General features: G+C 52.4%; 8 protein-coding genes across 8 annotated transcripts; 4 read left to right on the plus strand and 4 right to left on the minus strand.

The window, feature by feature from the left end:
- Positions 1 to 262: 262 nt before the first annotated feature.
- Positions 263 to 5,112, minus strand: LAESUDRAFT_698987 (uncharacterized protein; the record flags this gene model as incomplete). Its single annotated transcript, XM_040906367.1, has 17 exons — positions 263 to 399; positions 448 to 494; positions 549 to 693; positions 746 to 760; positions 821 to 2,005; positions 2,065 to 2,950; positions 3,014 to 3,158; positions 3,215 to 3,384; positions 3,442 to 3,798; positions 3,851 to 4,024; positions 4,072 to 4,239; positions 4,295 to 4,371; positions 4,425 to 4,557; positions 4,616 to 4,731; positions 4,788 to 4,841; positions 4,891 to 4,941; positions 4,989 to 5,112. The coding sequence occupies 17 exons, from the start codon at positions 5,110 to 5,112 to the stop codon at positions 263 to 265; spliced, it is 3,984 nt and encodes a 1,327-aa protein (XP_040764942.1).
- LAESUDRAFT_698988 (actin actin-like protein) lies at positions 5,082 to 7,116 on the plus strand. Its single transcript, XM_040906368.1, has 8 exons — positions 5,082 to 5,439; positions 5,492 to 5,534; positions 5,587 to 5,940; positions 5,996 to 6,218; positions 6,274 to 6,337; positions 6,395 to 6,497; positions 6,549 to 6,724; positions 6,780 to 7,116. The coding sequence occupies exons 1-8, from the start codon at positions 5,392 to 5,394 to the stop codon at positions 6,948 to 6,950; spliced, it is 1,182 nt and encodes a 393-aa protein (XP_040764943.1). The 5' UTR covers positions 5,082 to 5,391; the 3' UTR covers positions 6,951 to 7,116.
- Positions 7,117 to 7,225: 109 nt separating this feature from the next.
- Positions 7,226 to 7,935, plus strand: LAESUDRAFT_119344 (uncharacterized protein). Its single transcript, XM_040901243.1, has 3 exons — positions 7,226 to 7,440; positions 7,492 to 7,735; positions 7,791 to 7,935. The coding sequence occupies exons 1-2, from the start codon at positions 7,369 to 7,371 to the stop codon at positions 7,729 to 7,731; spliced, it is 312 nt and encodes a 103-aa protein (XP_040764944.1). The 5' UTR covers positions 7,226 to 7,368; the 3' UTR covers positions 7,732 to 7,735; positions 7,791 to 7,935.
- A 325-nt stretch (positions 7,936 to 8,260) lies between these two features.
- LAESUDRAFT_620559 (uncharacterized protein) lies at positions 8,261 to 9,178 on the plus strand (the record flags this gene model as incomplete). Its single annotated transcript, XM_040903265.1, has 2 exons — positions 8,261 to 8,384; positions 8,442 to 9,178. Coding segments are annotated over 2 exons (861 nt in total), but the record flags the coding sequence as incomplete, so codon positions are not given.
- Positions 9,179 to 9,656: 478 nt separating this feature from the next.
- LAESUDRAFT_713699 (uncharacterized protein) lies at positions 9,657 to 10,609 on the minus strand (the record flags this gene model as incomplete). Its single annotated transcript, XM_040907009.1, has 6 exons — positions 9,657 to 9,734; positions 9,785 to 10,013; positions 10,075 to 10,138; positions 10,192 to 10,278; positions 10,344 to 10,527; positions 10,586 to 10,609. The coding sequence occupies 6 exons, from the start codon at positions 10,607 to 10,609 to the stop codon at positions 9,657 to 9,659; spliced, it is 666 nt and encodes a 221-aa protein (XP_040764946.1).
- Positions 10,610 to 10,888: 279 nt separating this feature from the next.
- LAESUDRAFT_678143 (mitochondrial carrier) lies at positions 10,889 to 12,355 on the plus strand. The gene is made up of 4 exons (XM_040905676.1): positions 10,889 to 11,013; positions 11,103 to 11,282; positions 11,338 to 11,851; positions 11,901 to 12,355. Exons 1-4 carry the CDS (start codon positions 10,925 to 10,927, stop codon positions 12,096 to 12,098), a joined length of 981 nt encoding a protein of 326 aa, XP_040764947.1. The 5' UTR covers positions 10,889 to 10,924; the 3' UTR covers positions 12,099 to 12,355.
- LAESUDRAFT_119384 (uncharacterized protein) lies at positions 12,267 to 12,864 on the minus strand. The gene is made up of 2 exons (XM_040901244.1): positions 12,546 to 12,864; positions 12,267 to 12,467 (listed from the first exon to the last, which is right to left on the minus strand). Exons 1-2 carry the CDS (start codon positions 12,772 to 12,774, stop codon positions 12,436 to 12,438), a joined length of 261 nt encoding a protein of 86 aa, XP_040764948.1. The 5' UTR covers positions 12,775 to 12,864; the 3' UTR covers positions 12,267 to 12,435.
- On the minus strand, positions 12,846 to 15,261 carry LAESUDRAFT_758622 (uncharacterized protein; the record flags this gene model as incomplete). The annotated part of the gene is made up of 3 exons (XM_040912473.1): positions 12,846 to 14,318; positions 14,381 to 14,898; positions 15,120 to 15,261. The coding sequence occupies 3 exons, from the start codon at positions 15,259 to 15,261 to the stop codon at positions 12,846 to 12,848; spliced, it is 2,133 nt and encodes a 710-aa protein (XP_040764949.1).
- Positions 15,262 to 16,167: the final 906 nt, after the last annotated feature.

The following is a 16,167-nucleotide window of genomic DNA, read 5'->3' on the forward strand; positions in this document are numbered from 1 at the left end:
GAAGAAGGGATATAATTCGCTGGAATAAGTACGAAGTTCTGAAAAGCAAGCGAATGATTCTGTTCTATCATCACACATCAAGCTCTGTCATCGGACTATCAGGACCCAAGATAATTGAAGCATGGTCTTCACCCAAAGGCTTTTCGTGGATGAGCTGATTTGCTGAGGAGTCAACCTCCATAGCATTCTGAGAAGCGCTCGGTCCAGGAACATTTTCACCATCTGTTTCCCGTTCGGCCATCGCGCTCCTACATGCATCGGATCAACTCAGTACGAGCCGAATGGGACCAAAACCTCGAAGACGGACGCACCTGTATGCGTCCCTACACATCTGCTTGTGCTTTGGCGTCTTCCAGTTCTGGAATCTAGACTTGTTCGCCAGCATCTCCTGGTCAAGACCTACGAACCGTGAGACCAAAGCGGATGGTTACAGTAAAGGCCACTTACTACTGTCTTCGCCGAGTAGTTTGAGCTTCTCCAGTGTGACCCATTGCCTGAAATTGACCTCATCACAAACAATGCAATGCGAACGACCGCAATCAACGTACCATGTCTTCCTTGAATCATAAAATTGCACAAGATTAACTGGGCCTTTCTCGTGCTCTTTGAGCTGAGGAGGAGTACGCGATACGTAGTCTGGGATTGTGATGTCATCCGGCTCAAAAACAACAGCGGGCCACCATGGGAAGGTTCCTGGTGCAGAGGTCAGTACACGAATCACATGCGGAATTGATCGTATTCTCACTTGCTTTGGCCCACACTACATATTTCAACGACAGATTAGAGTCAATTTAAAGGAAGCTCCGGCCAAACTACTCACCAAGCGTGCCTCCTTCGAGATAGTGGCCCTCCGGCAGCGATATGGCACCGAGAGCGGTGCTCGCCTTCGCTATGACAGGAGTCAAAGGATTCGATTCATCAATTTGTTGCCTTGGACCCGAGGTCGGTGTTTGTACGATGGACTCCTTTACTCTCACGGGCGACTTTCTACCTTCTGCGTCACTGAGATCGCTGAGAGAAGAGAGTTCTGATGCACCTCCGTCAGCGTTCGCCATCTCTACGTCACCAACGGTCTCCTCCGAAGTTTGGGAAATCTGTGTGGTTCGCTGAGCGTCGAGTGCTGCTGCCGCTGCGGCCTCGGCAGCGAGTCTCTCCCTCTCCGCCTTCCTCTTCTTGTATTTCTGTCTACGAATAGCGGGGGTATCGAGTTCTTCTATGATGATGATGCGAACAGGCGCTTCATCACGCCTCTTGCTCTTGCCCTTCCTCTGCTTGACAGCGTCATTTGCGGTGGGAACGTCCATGGGCGCCTTCGCGGGTTCCACCGCAGGTATACCAGATTCTCCCATGGGCACTTCTGCGGGATTTTCCGCAGGCAGCCTCGGTAGTTCCTCCACAGGTCGACTCATATATTCCTTGGCTACCTCCTCCGTGGATTCTTCACCCACTTCTACGGCAGACCTCTCGTCGACCAGCGAAGGCTCATCAACAGGCCAAGTGGCAGGCTTTGCAAAAGCCTGAGTATCTGAAAGCGGTGACATCGCTGGTCCTTCAGTGGCGGGTGCTTTGACCTGTTCAGCCAGCGTTCCCTGAACAGGTTCAGATGGGAGTTCTACAACGGGTTTAGCTGGCAGTTCCGCAGGATATTCAACCGGCAGTTCCGCGATAGGTTCAGCTGGGACTTCCACAGCAGCTTCAGCATGCACGCCCGCATCGGCTTCATCTGGCCTCTCTTCGATAGGTTCAGCTGGAGCATTCTCAACAGATTGGACCGGAGCTTTCGCTACAAGTTCGCCTTGCGCTTGCTCGACTGGCTCAACCTGTGTTTCTTCAACCGTCTCCGCTGGGACGTGTCCCGTACTTTCCGGTGCTGCGTCATGCTCAGTGTGAAGTAGATGCCCTTCCGGCAAAGTAGTGAAATCAGTCAGCGGGGTAGCTTGCAGCGTCTCGTTCTCGGCCTCCGCGGTGTTGAACGTAGCCAGCAGAGACTTCTCCCGCGTGGAGGCTGCACGGCAACCACTGAATAAGGACGATGCAATAAGCACATGATTATCGCAGACGAACCTTTCTTTGACTTCTTCTTCGGCGGAAGCGGCGAGCGCTGCTGCCTTTGCCTATTCCCCCGTCGCTGGTCATCCGGCAGGATCCAGCCCTTATCAAACAGGCTGAACGAGTCTCGGTCGTCCACCGATTCCATGACTGGCGCAGGCTGGTTGCCAGGGACATGTAGTGGGCCACGCCGCCCTGGCTTCCTGCTCGACTTCTCCCTCGACGACAGCTCCGACGCAGCCGCCTCGCTCGACGGGCCCGCCTCGGGCTGTGTGGGAACGTGAACCTCCGTCTCCGTCTCCCCCTCGAACTGCGCGTTCGTGGCAGACGCACGTCGGGTCCTCGGTGCCCGGAAGCCAGGCGCAGAATCGAGCCGCTCCTGGCGCTTGCGCGCAAGGTCCGCCTTGCGATCGCGCTTGGGCTTCGGTGGTGGGAGCGGTGGGGGTGGCTTCATTCTTGGCAGCTCGTAGGTAAGGAGAGCGGCTAGCGGCTCCTTGTCCAGAATCAACTCAATGTCGTCTGTAATTGAAGCTTCTGAGACTAGCATATCGAGCAGCTCTATAGGTGGTTCCAAGTCGCCTGTTGGAGCAGGGACGCCTTCTTCGATGCAATCCAGTTCCGGACCCTGTGGTCGCTTCTCGGGGTGTTCATCATTCTGTTCTTGCAGGTGCTCTTGTGAATGTTCTCGCAGGTGCTCCGGCAATTGCTTTTGCAGCTGTTGTGGGGGCTGTTCTTGAAGCTCCGAGGGCAACTGTTCCGGCGTAGGGCGAAGTGACGAGATCTTGTCTAAGTCAGCCAATATGGGTTCTGCGACAGTTTGAATCTTCTGAGCAGTCTTGTAAAATGATGTTCCAGGTTGGTTGTAGGTCATTGCATTGGTCACGATAAGATTAATATCATTCTAGCACGGAGATTCCGTCGCATAAGACGCCCAGAAAATTGCCATCGCCGCCATTCCACGTACCTTGAACTCCTGCAAATCGAGATATTCATGCCTATCCAGCTTGTCTCCAATGATGCTCCATGTCATGGGTCTCTTGATGATATCATAATAGTCGGGAACGTCCACCTTAGACACGGGATTCTTGAAAAATTCCTGACGGTCGGCGCTAAATATAGCCGCTGTCAATATCCAGATATCTGCAGACATAAAAGTAATACAAACCCCATGATCTTTTCGAACGCCATTCGAAGCGGAGGCTCGTGCGCGAATAGGAACCTGTCGAATACATGCTGAATGATCTCTGCGATATCCAGCTTGTGGCTCTCGCGCTTCCGACAGAGTTCCGCTATCATCCGGACTTGATCGAGGTCGACTCTCAGGCGTCTCATGAACTACATATTCGGGATCAACCAATGATCGCTCGCTGCACCATGCACAACAGAGCCTACCTCAAGCTTGATCGCCTTCTCCTCGTCAGTCTGCTGTCGACCTCCCGACGACGCGGTCCAGGGCTCCAAATGCAATCTCTTCAGGAAAGCAGCGCCCCTGCGAGCCTCCCGCTTCAGACTCCAGTATTTGCACACTAAAAGCGCAAAGTCCCGCTTCGCTCGCAGGTTCACCTTCCCGATATACTGCAGAACATGTTCCACAATGATATGCGGAACAAGTGGTGGACCGGGCTTGTATGTCTTAGCGTACGCACGGGCTGTCTTGGACGACTTCAGACTGGGACTTGTGTCATCAGTCTTATCCGCCTCAGCGCGTTCAGCGGCAAGAGCTACTACACGACCTTCCTGCTGCTCTCTCTGGAAATCCACTCAGAATAAGGTTTCAACACCGGAGGACAGCAGAACGTACGGGTAAATGCTTCTCGCAATAACAAGCAAGCGACGGAGCCTCCGAGCCTTGAGAGGATTTCATCGGCATCAAGAGCTTCTCTTTCCTTGCACATGTTGCGTGGAAAGCTTGAAAGCAAGACGGCTTCGTGCATTGAATACATGCGCCTTCTCTGATGTCGCAGACCGAACATCTCTGCGCGAGGTAAACGTCGCATCCGGCTACTGTAGTCAACAACCTACCAGTCGCCACCTCTGCTTTGATATCTTTTCAATACCTGTGATCGGTTCCATGAACACCTCATTTGCAACCCGAGTCTCAGGAACCCAGATTGCGCAGAGGAGATGCACCCAGTCTCCGTGGACAGTCTGCTTGAATGCACCACCTTCGTTGGGACACAATACACAGGTCTAGGCAAAACTGTAAAAATGATCGACTATGAAGCAATGCAAAACTTGAACTTACGACTGGATTTTCCGGGGAGACGGTACACTTCCGACAAAGCCATTGCCCCTCAGGGATATACGGTACACCATAGCAATCTGGAGTAACATCAAGATATTTACATCAAGCTAACAGAAAGGCGAACTCATACCTTGATGAACTGCCAAGTTGCACCCGTCACAGAAGACGATGGCATTCGTATTCTCTCCTTCGGAGTCATCACAAATAGCACAGGTCGAATCTTCCGATGGGAGCGCCAGATCAGGTTTCGGGATGTTCTTGGTCTGTAGAGTACTTTGTGGCATTGAAGATCACGCCCATCAAGCGAAGGCATTCACTTACCAAGTCGAACCATTCCTTCTCCAGCCGATCCATGACAATTTCGAACACCTCGCAAGACGCAGTGTCCTGCTGAAGTTTTTTGCGCTCCGTATTCACTGCCTCGAGCCATTCAAAGTCTATTGGCCTCAACGATTACTCAGCCTGATCGGGCGGACCATCTCCTGAAGCGCACCTTGCTCGTCCATGTCATACTCGACTTGCTCAGCCAGTTCACTCTCCAGAGGCTCTGTGACATGTTCGGAAGGACGATTTGAGAAACTAAGGCAGCAACGCACCGATATACCGGATGTAGTAATCGGGCCTCTTGAAGTCGGAGAAGTCATTATCTGCTAAGCCTCAATGGTCTGTCGTGAATACCATGATAGCAGCTTACATCCATAAGATCGAGAAATATGATCATGCACGCCCGTTGGATGATTTGAGAAGTCGTCTTGTACCTTCACGAAGGAGACTTTGGGCAGGATGTTAGGCGGAGGAGAGTTTGCACCACGCGCCATGATGGGTTAACAGCAACTCGACTCCACAACCAGAGAATTTTTGACAACCAGTCTCAAGACGGAAGTACAGCCAGAAGAAGTCCCAAATTTGAGAACAGGACAGCGGCAGGAGATGGGAGCAAGCTAAGGACTCCACGGACGCGTTGGGCGCTAAGACGCGTCGTCAAACGAGGCTCGTGACTTGCAGCAGCTCGCCACATTCACACTTACCGTCACCACGACCGGTCTTGCATAACGCTTTGCTCACTGTACATCATAGGCTAGACATTACTCTGAACGATGGCGACAGATCCGTCGGTGCCGATTGTAGTCGACAATGGTACCGGTGTAAGTCGGGTCGTGTCCAGCTCATGGGATTACTAGCTAACTAGTACTGTAGTTCGTCAAGGTGGGTTATGCAGGGTCCAACTTTCCCGAACATGGTGAGTACACTCATATTCCTTCACTTGGTGCGCACTGACTCACTTCGCACAGTATTCCCATCCATCGTCGGCCGTCCAATTCTGCGAGCCGAGGAGCGAGTTGGGACAGCAGTGATCAAGGACATTATGATCGGTGACGAAGCTGCAGCGAACCGCAACTACCTGCAGGTCACACAGCCCATGGAGCACGGCATCGTGCGCAACTGGGAGGACATGAAGCTCCTCTGGGACTACACTTTTGACGAGAAGTTGCGCGTCAACACACAAGGCCGCAAGGTGCTCCTCACCGAGCCCCCGATGAACCCCAAGGCGAACCGGCAGCGCATGTGCCAGGTCATGTTCGAGGATTACGGCTTCCAGGGCGTGTACGTCGCGATTCAGGCGGTGCTGACGCTATATGCGCAGGGTGCGTACCTGTGTTGCTGCGCGGGTCGATGCGCGTGTAACATGCTCGAGCGCAGGTCTCACAACGGGTGTCGTGGTGGACTCTGGAGACGGTGTTACACACATTGTCCCGGTCTATGATGGTTTCGCAATGCCACATCTGACTCACCGACTGGATATTGCTGGACGAGACGTGACACGCTATCTGATCAAGCTGCTGCTCATGCGCGGATACGCCTTCAACCGGACAGCTGATTTTGAGACTGTGCGGGAGATCAAAGAGAAGTTATGCTACGTCAGGTCTGTCAGTGACTATTTGTCTTGTGATTAGCATTCACTCATATCGCAATATCAGTTATGACCTCGACCTTGACACGCGGCTATCAGAAGAAACGACTGTGCTTGTAGAGACCTATACGGTATGAGCCAGTCCAAAAAATGTACATATTCACACTGACCGCTCATCGTCTACTCAGCTTCCGGACGGCCGAGTGATCAAGATCGGTTCAGAGCGGTTCGAGGCACCAGAATGTATGTTCCAACCACAGCTGGTCGACGTTGAGCAACCGGGCGTGGCAGGTCCGTCCCTCCTGATCACCACCACTTCAGCACATCCTAACAGCCCTACAGAGATGCTCTTTGAAACAATCCAGGCGGCAGCTCTTGACGTCCGCGCCGAGCTCTACAAGCACATCGTACTATCTGGCGGGTCCAGCATGTACCCCGGGTTGCCAAGTCGTCTCGAAAAGGAGATGAAGCAGCTCTACCTCACACGGGTACTCAACATGGATCCATCTCGGTTGAACGTGCGTCTCATCCTCACCATGTCTTCCTTCTGCTCACCGTTTCCTGCGCACATAGAAATTCAAGATCCGCATCGAAGACCCCCCGCGCCGGAAACATATGGTCTTTCTCGGCGGCGCGGTTCTCGCAGATATCATGAAGAATCGCGAAGAATTCTGGATAACGCGCGAGGAGTGGTTCGAGCAGGGCGTGCGCGCTCTGGACAAACTCGGCCGCGGAGAGGCGTAAGAAATTGTCCCGCGGATGTACAATACATAGCGATGCTAGCAGGATGATTAATGCGTAGACGGTGCCCGATGTAGGGCGTGGATGAAGGCATATCAGCACCATTATCTTGTAATCTATCGGTTTCTCTGAACGAGCGCGCGCGCAACGGTGATGATGAATGAGCGAGATTGATGCTAGCGCTGTGTGATGCTAGGAGAAATGAATACAGACTTCAGGGCTGGCATTGATGAGGCAGCCCTGATTTAGCCGGTTCCTTCGCTTACGCATCCTTCTCTTCTGCTTCAATCTATCCTCTGCCGTGTAGTACTTCAAAATATCGATCCTCCAATGGCTCCAGCGACTATCTCCTTGAACTATTTCATCCTGAATCGATCTGCCAGATCTGCGAAAGTGAAAGTTCGCCTTACGCAGAACCTTCATGATGTCAGAACAGCGGTTTATGACAAGAAGAGAGGGTTCTTTGCAGGCGTCGGCTATTGACGTATATGCAGTGCGTTGTTTCCCACTCTCGCAATCACTGCATTGTTCATGCGAGGATCAGCCTTGCAATCTTGCGGTGAAGCCTCGCGATACCCTGTACGATCGTTCCAAAGAAAGCTTGGCGTCCTTGCAGCCCGTCGAGCTAGACGAACTGGTTAAGGACCAGATTATGAAAGGGGAGCCTTTAGACAAGAGCTTGATTCATCTTGTCTTCATTGATCGTTTAATCCGTGAGTTGTTGTTACTGCTCAAATGCTCACGAACTGATGAATATGATCTCAGAGCCACTGGCCACAAGTAAGATGGCGAGTAAGTTTGCTCATCACTATTTCAACCCATTTGCTCAACTCGTGCCCTCAGGCACGAAGCGGAAGCGACCTGATGATCCAAATTCTGATGAATTTCAACGCGCCAAGATTTTGAAGCAGGCGCCACTGGAAGCCCTATCGTATATCGGCACACCCGCTTTCTGGCAATGCTCACTGGCATGGGAGACTCAGAGCACCGTGTTCGACTTCAACCGTCCTTCTTCTCCAGACAGCATCCCGGTCACTTTGCTCCTTCTTGTATTCGGTCATTTTGATGACGAATTCCGTGAACCGAGCCCACTCACAAAGGACGATTACATATTCGCAGACCAACTACGGAGTTCGATGAACAAGTTTTACTCATCACAATCTGCTCGTGCGGTCACACTCCGAGACCAGATGTCGAGATACATCGGCATCCAGATGGAGGCATCACACCTACCATTCAGCGGAACGACCTTGACCACAGATGGGCATCATTGTGTAAATGGCTTCTGCTCGACTATGCAGAACGTTGAAATAGAACTTGCTAGTGGACATGCCGAGCCATATCTCCAGTCTGGCGCTTACTACCTCAATCTCATTCGTACTGTTGAGGACCGTAGAGCGGGCACAGTGCTGCCATGCATCATACTTTACGCAGCCGGTGAGTATCTCAAAGACTGCGATTTAATGAGTTGTTGATGACCTTGATGATACAAAGGACCACACATTGGTTTCTCTGGTGCGGCTTTCTCACGCAAGATACGTCAAGATGTGCTCACCCCACTGCTCGGCACGGACTTCCACCATTGTGACGAAGACGCATTCTGTATACTCGTACACGCGCTGCGTGCCTACAAGAATGCCGTGATCGCATTGGAGCACTACTATGCAGTTGACTTGCCGCTCATTCAAGCTCGTCCACCCGCAAAGATGCCACAGCTATTGTTTCCCTATCCGATGGCATACCACGACACGAATGGTCGCGAGGTCGGCTTCAAGTACATTGAGCCAATGGACACCGGAACATTAATCTTTCGCGGTGTTACCGATCATGACAGCCGGCCCATCGTAATCAAATTCACCCACCGATATTCGAAGGTTGTCCACGACTGGTGTGCAGATCACCTGTGTGCACCAAAGCTGCTCGCCTGCGAGCGGATTCCAGGGCGATGGTTCATGGTGGTGATGGAATCGGTTCCTCTGCATGAGTACTGCAATTTGTCTAGACAGCGCTATCTCCTTTCTCATGAGCAAATGCAACACGTCCGGGAGAATGTGGAGAAATTTGTTTCTAAATTGTGGGAAGCCAATTTCGTACACGGTGATCTGCGGGATGCCAATATCCTAGTGAATGCAGACGGTACAGACTTCAAAGTAGTGGATTTCGACTGGTCTGGAGCGATTGGTGAAGCGCGGTACCCTTCCAATATGAACACAGTCACAGTGCGTCGCCCACAAGGTGCCTTCCTGGAGGCCTCATCACGGCAGAGCACGAACAAGAAATGCTACAGTTTATGTTCGAGTGACGTAGCCAGATTAGGACACTATAGACGTTGTGTCCACCTCGCAAGGACATATGTACCCTCGCATCTCACCACTACAGAAAGGAGTTTTCAATATGCATGCCCCCCGTCTTCCATTCAGCACTCAATGTACAAAATGTTTGTCTTACGTAGTTATTCACATACCGATTCGCCCGTCTCGGGCAGGCCTCAATATATTTGCACTCTTATTTTATCGACCGATGGACGATTTTCTCTTCTCCTGTCAAAAACGCAGAACAGAATCCCCATGAAAAGTGTGCAGGTGCATACATTCCGACGCCATCGCTGTTGATGAGGCAAAGAGCGGTGAACTTAAGAAGAAGGGTTGGATACGGATGTGTGAGTCATTTGCGCCAGAACGTGCCTTGAGCACATGAAGTTGCTGCTTTTCATCCCTCGTCCATCGCTTCGATGCCCGCATTTTTCCACCAGGAGACCGGACCCAAGCCCTGCTCTGCTATAGAGCACTATATGGACGTCAATGTAACGTCAACATGCATCACAATACACAACGCACAGTGATGGTATATGGCGGTCTCCGAGGCTCAGCCGGCACCTGCTGCACGCCCTCCGTCGCCTTCGGCGGCCCAGGTTCGTCATCGTAGAACTCGTCGGACTCGACGCGTACGCGGACTACCTCGCCTGCATCGATGTACATGCGGTCGGCCGTGGGGGAGTCGAGCAGTTCATGTGTGGACTTGGCTTCCGAACCTGGAAGCCAGAAGTGTGCTCGTTCATTTGGATCGCTGAAACACACCGGCGACAAGGGATTAGAGAGCTGTGTTAGCTGGAGAATGTGCCACTCACAATGCACAAGGTTCGGGAAGGAATATTAAAGGAATATACATGTCATCGAAGAACCCGACAGTCACTGACACAAAGGCATCAGCGGCATATTTCTCTGTAAGGCCTCATGACGCTCACAGCGGATGCCGTCTTCGTCTGAAGATTTGACTTTCGCGAGGATGACCTCGGATGGAAACGGGCGAAAAACGGTTAGACGGAAGACCACTACGTATTACGTAAAAAAAGCAGCTATAAGTCAACAGCTGCGAACAGATATGTATTGGACGCACCCTTATACCACAAGAACCCATCTCCGTACCTCACCTTCCCCTCGCCGACTTCCGCGAGGTCAAACACGCATACGCACAGCCCGACATCGTGCAGCACGCGATTGGAGTACTTTTTGTTGAGCTCATTCGTTATGGCCTGTTGTGGTGGCGCGGCGAAATGCGATGGGTGTACCGCGACGGTATCCTACGCGAACAGCTGGTGAGTCCTGTTGCACGAAGAGAGTCAGAGTCCAGTATGGTACCTTGATTATCGAGAGTACAAACATGTTCAGTATGAGCACAACACACAAGTACCCACAGCGGGCTATACATTCAAATTCTACGAAATCGAGTAGATTATGCTAGCGGGTGCGCATTGACAAGTGATGGGCGGAAGCGAGCGTTGAACAGACGCTCACAGACAGTCCTAGTCAAGGCGTCGAGAATCTAATCTAATCTCTGGCGCTTAGATGTCGCGAATTCCGCTTGCAGAAATTTGGAGCGCCCGCTCGTGCCGAACGGTCACCTAACTCTCCACCTTTGCTTCCGTCTGCTCTGTCCTGCATATCTCTCCCGTCCGTAGTCCCCTCAGGGCGACGACCATGTCTGACACGCCACCAGACATAGTGGCGAGTCCGCCAAACACTGGCCTGCTCCCGTCAAAAGCATGGCAGCATTTTGTCGCCGGAGGGTAGGTCTATGTTATGCTTTCGAACGGATATTCAGTGCACTTATGGTTCTGTGGCTTCCATCTGTGGCACATGACGTGGACACTTCAAGCCTTGGCGGAATGTGCGGGGCCATCGTTACGAGCCCATTTGATGTAGTCAAGACGCGATTACAGTCCGACATGTTCAAAATGAAACAATCGTCTCTAGGTCTGGCTGCCAATGGTGTTGTTGTCACGCCTCACCGACCCAACATCCTCTGGCACTTTGTGGAGACTAGTAACATCATTCGGTGAGTTGGGGGGTACGAATTGCGCGCGTACCCAACCGCTAATGATCAACTACAGAGATATCTACAGAGAAGAGTCTTTCCAAGCATTGTTCAGAGGTCTTGGTCCTACGCTAGTGGGCGTAATCCCAGCGCGTTCTATCAATTTCTTCGTATATGGCAACGGCAAGCACGTCATCGCGACTCAATTCAATCACGGGCGGGAGAACTCGTACGTGCACCTCAGCGCAGCCGCGGTCGCGGGCATCGCGACTAGCACCGCGACAAATCCGATATGGGTAGTCAAGACGCGCTTACAACTCAGCCAGTCATCTGGACAACCTATCGTTGGTGGATCCTGGGAGACGATTAAGCAGATCTACCGAGGAGAGGGCATCCGTGGATTCTACAAGGGCTTGAGCGCGAGCTACCTAGGCGTCACTGAGGGCACGATACAGTGGACACTCTATGAGCGGCTCAAGCTCCTCACAGCCGGCACGCAGGGCAAGGGGGGCGTGCAGGAGTGGTTAGGCATGCTGGGCAGTGCAGGAACTGCGAAATGTGTCGCCAGTCTGATTACGTACCCGCATGAGGTAGGTTTGCACACCACATTCGAATTTCATGTATTTTAAGACGGTGCAGGTCATACGAACACGACTTCGACAACCACTTGTTGATGGTAAGGTCAAATATCACGGCCTCATCCAGACGCTACGACTCGTCATTGCGGAGGAGGGCGTCCGTTCGCTATATGGAGGGCTGAGCGCACACCTGATGCGCGTCATCCCTAATGCTGCGGTAATGTATTCTATTTATGAAGCCGCGCTTAGGTGGTCATAATCGAGCCCGTCGTCTCTCTTGGGTTGCGGCCGTCCGCGACTGGCGTCCTCCTTACCCGTATAATACTCTCGTTTACGACACCACGCATAGACCCATCCCCATTCACGCATCTAGGTCGAAAAGTAATCCTACGTGATATGCACTATAATGCACACTTACATTCTTGTATGATACCCGTAGAGTCGTTATTTGAACGAAGGGCTTTAGCTCTGTGTAGTGCATTTCATGCCACCGCTCTCACAAAGGGCCTTTCTCTGGTCAGCACAATTTTATTACTAGGCACAACACTTAGACCTCAACAGGTATAAGCTAGACAACCAATGTAAGTAAAGTAGTATCAAAAGAGCACTGGAGACCTCGTTAACCAGCCTGAAACCGCGACGTAGTCAAGAAGCCGCCCTGTGCATTGAACTTCAATAATTATACGAACAGGCAAAAAAAACCCACCGTTCAGGTAGGCGTGCAAATGGGGGGAGGGTGGAATGGAGCGGTTTATAAACAGTCCAAACAGGTTGAGAACACCAGAATGGCAACGATAGTTTGTGTAATCCAGCGAAAAGTAGGGACATGCGGGAGTATGCACAGAAGCTAGCTCTGCTCCCCGTAAGCAAAGGCGCGACTGAGAGCGCGTTACAGGAGAACAGTCACAAGCAAGTATCAAAACACAATACAGCATAGTGATTCAAAGCGAAGCGAGGAGGAACTTCCCGTTCTGTGCAAGGTCATACACACACCGATGAGTGCCGTTCAAACGCCCGTGTAGGCATCTTTGTTACTGTGGGTATATACGTTCTCCGGACGCTGTACTCCATTCTGCTCGACGGTGGCAGGGGCAGCCGGAGCATTCATGGAGACATCAGCAGCACTGTCCGGAGATGCAGTCGGTGCTGCAACAGGGACGACGTGTGCCTCGGGCGGCGGGGAGGGAAGGGCATAAAACGTGCCCAAGGGAGAGGGTTTCGGCGGGGCTGGGACTGTAAAACTGGCTTTCACAGGCGACACATTAGCCACGGGAGAGAATGCGCGTTGCTGTACCTGGATCTCCGGAAGGCTCGGCGGCGTGGAGGCCACACGAGTGTACGCTTCGAAGTCGGGAAGAGGCAACGGCCCGAACGAGTCGCGCTTATGGGGGCTGTCCGGAGGGTCAAGCATGTCGCCGTCATGAGCTGACGAGGAGTGGACGTATACATCCTGTACCGCCGCGGTATCCGCAAATGGCGACTCGCGTGGCGTAGTCGGCTGAGAGGGCAGTTGCTTGTCATTTGAAGCAGCGGACAGTGCCGAATTACGCGCGACAGCTCCACTCTGCAAGCTAAGCGGCAGGTTTTGGATGACGATCTTGTCGTTGGAGGGAGTCGCAGTGTACGCCGGGGCGGGAGAGGGGATGTTCAACTGACGAGAGATCTCCGAATATTGAGCAGCCTGGAAAGGGGACACACTGGAGCGGCTCAGATCAACATATTGCGCATCGCCCGCAGCATCCACAGCGCCGTTGCCGTTGTTGGACTGACGAGCGAGGAGTTGAGCAGCCCCAGCAGACAGCCGTCGAGCCACGAGCTCCGCCGCAAGATCAGAAGGTTGACGATACAGATTCTGTGCACCCTCAATGAGCTGGCCGTCGAGGCTCTGATCGCTACCGAGGGAAGTTTGGCGGGCGAGACTCTGTACTGGACCGCTGGATGGCTGGAGCGACAAGTTCTGGACGGGACCGGCGGACGGCTGACGCGATACATGCTGACCGTTGGAGAGCTGAGCGCCGGAATACTGACCGTTAAGGTATTGTCCGTTAGACTGCTGGCGACTGAGCATCTGGCTTTGGGCATTGTACGCGTAATCGTACGGCGAGCCGTCGCCAATCGGTCCAGCTGGCAGTTGTCCATAGGGTGCTATGAATGGGTTGCCCATTGCTCGCTGTTCCTGACCAGGGGCAGCTGACACATATTGACCGGGAGGATAGGACGGCTGGCTCGGATAGTAGTGGTTGTGGTACGCGTCTGGAGTGCCGTACCCTTGGTAACCGAAGGTCGGAGGGGCGCTATTGACGGTCTGTTCCACCATCATCGAGGGAGTGGTAGGGCTGTGACCATCGTCGCTGTGTCCACGGTTAAGTGATCCCGAGCGGGATGGCATCCCTTCATCGGGGAGGATGATCGACTGTCGTCTGAAAGCTGCAGCGTTCCAATCCTCAATCCCTTCTTCCTTGCGCCCATGAGAACGGCGCTGTGTGAAAATGATGAAAATACATCAGTAATGCGCACGTTGAAACACGAGACTCAGCATACCCAGAAGTACACGACGGCAAACAATATCCCAACAACTCCCACAAGGGCGGCGATGACACCACCGACAACTGCTCCAACGCTCACACTGGAGGATGAAGTGGCAGATGCACTTGCGGCAGCGCTTGAGATACTAGCTGATGCGATACCCGTGACTCCCGCTCCCACGGACGAGGTCAAATAAGCAGTAGACATTGCTATCGTCGTCGAAGGGAGGGTAGATGCCGTTTGAGAGACGCTCTCCAAGGCATTGTTCGTGCTTGCTGCAACGGCAGAAGAGGTAGTCGAAGAAGCAGAGGTTGAACTGGATGAAGAAGCTGACGACGATGACTGAACATTAGATGACGTGGAGGAAGCTGAGGAGGAAGCCGCTGAAGACGGCGTCGAAATCGGTGACGAGCTGGTCGAGTCAGATTTGGCAGTGGACGAAATCGTTTGCGACGTGGCACTGGACGAGGTTTTGCTAGTCGTACTACTACTCGTGGAGTGCGTTGACGAAGATAATGCGGTCGTCGACGTAGCTGAATTAAATGTGTTAACAATAGTTGACTAGCCAGTCCCTGGAGGCTTCATGTGGACATCACAAACAAGACAAGATGGTAATCCACAACTTCCCAATTCTGCTGCAATAAACTGCGCAAAATGCATGACAGCCAACCACGGCTACACGGAACGACCACGGCAATTGCGCAGTCACATATGTCCTCCACACACCGCAATCATGAGATTGATTTGCACTTACCGGAGGAACTGTGATCCGTCGCAGACTCGGCGGCAGAGCTGAGCTGTGAAGTCGCAACCGACAAGACAGATCCTACTATGTCTCGCTCAGCTAGGCGGCGGTGCAGCCCTCGTCTGTTTGCGTAGAACGTGGTGTCAGACATTTTGTGTGCTGCTGCGTACTTTCCAAAGGAGGGTCGTATAAAAGGAGAGTGGGCTTCCCGCAGGAAGAAAGAGCGACTCGACGCCAGTCACAGCAAGGACGATGGGAACGAGGCCAGAGATGAGCAACATTTCCTGATGGTCCCTTGCACTTATCTGAATAATAATAATGTAAGCTTACATAAAGGATAACCCAGTTTTCCCAGTTTCGTCCACTTCGTTGATCAGAGACTCCTCGGTTTTTAGACATCAAAGCATCACCTTCCATGGGAAACCAGTTCCTGGTGTACAAAAGTTTGTCAATAAAAGCAGTTGGCGCAAACCAACGCCGAAGAACGGTGCAAAAAGCTTGATAGGAAAGGCTATTGAATTACTCACCTTTCCTGTAATGAGAATCGGTAACTTCTTTGCTGTGCAGCGTTATTCTTTGAATACAGCCTAGGCCTGTCAGTTAAATTTTTGGTTGTTCGTGTTCCAGGTGTCCGCGAGGATGGTCTAGGAATATCAATCATACTCATCCTTTCACGCAATACCACTCGGCACGGTTGTCATGCGACAAGTTGAGCTTTTGGTACAGGCGACGTTAACCTTCAAGCATGAAGTTGGCAAGAATGAGGCTGCAAATGCTAATCGGATCCCTACTAGTAGCTACGGTGGCCACAGAGCTCAATCAGGAAGCTATTTCGCCCGGCAGGCGATCCACATGACAGCGCGCCTTGTACTCAACAACACGGAGGTGGTATCGAGCGCGTTTATACGTTCCGTCGCGCTGCAGAGATGTAATATAGAGCTACGTTCGCATAAGTAATACACACCGCATGTTCCGCTACTGTGATTGAGTTTTCGTGTCATTTGGAACCGGCGCCCGGCGCCTCTGCAACCAAGTCAGGAAGCTGTTTCGCCCGGCA

The sequence above is a fragment of the Laetiporus sulphureus genome (assembly GCF_001632365.1).
Source record: "Laetiporus sulphureus 93-53 unplaced genomic scaffold LAESUscaffold_16, whole genome shotgun sequence".
Taxonomy (NCBI): domain Eukaryota; kingdom Fungi; phylum Basidiomycota; class Agaricomycetes; order Polyporales; family Laetiporaceae; genus Laetiporus; species Laetiporus sulphureus.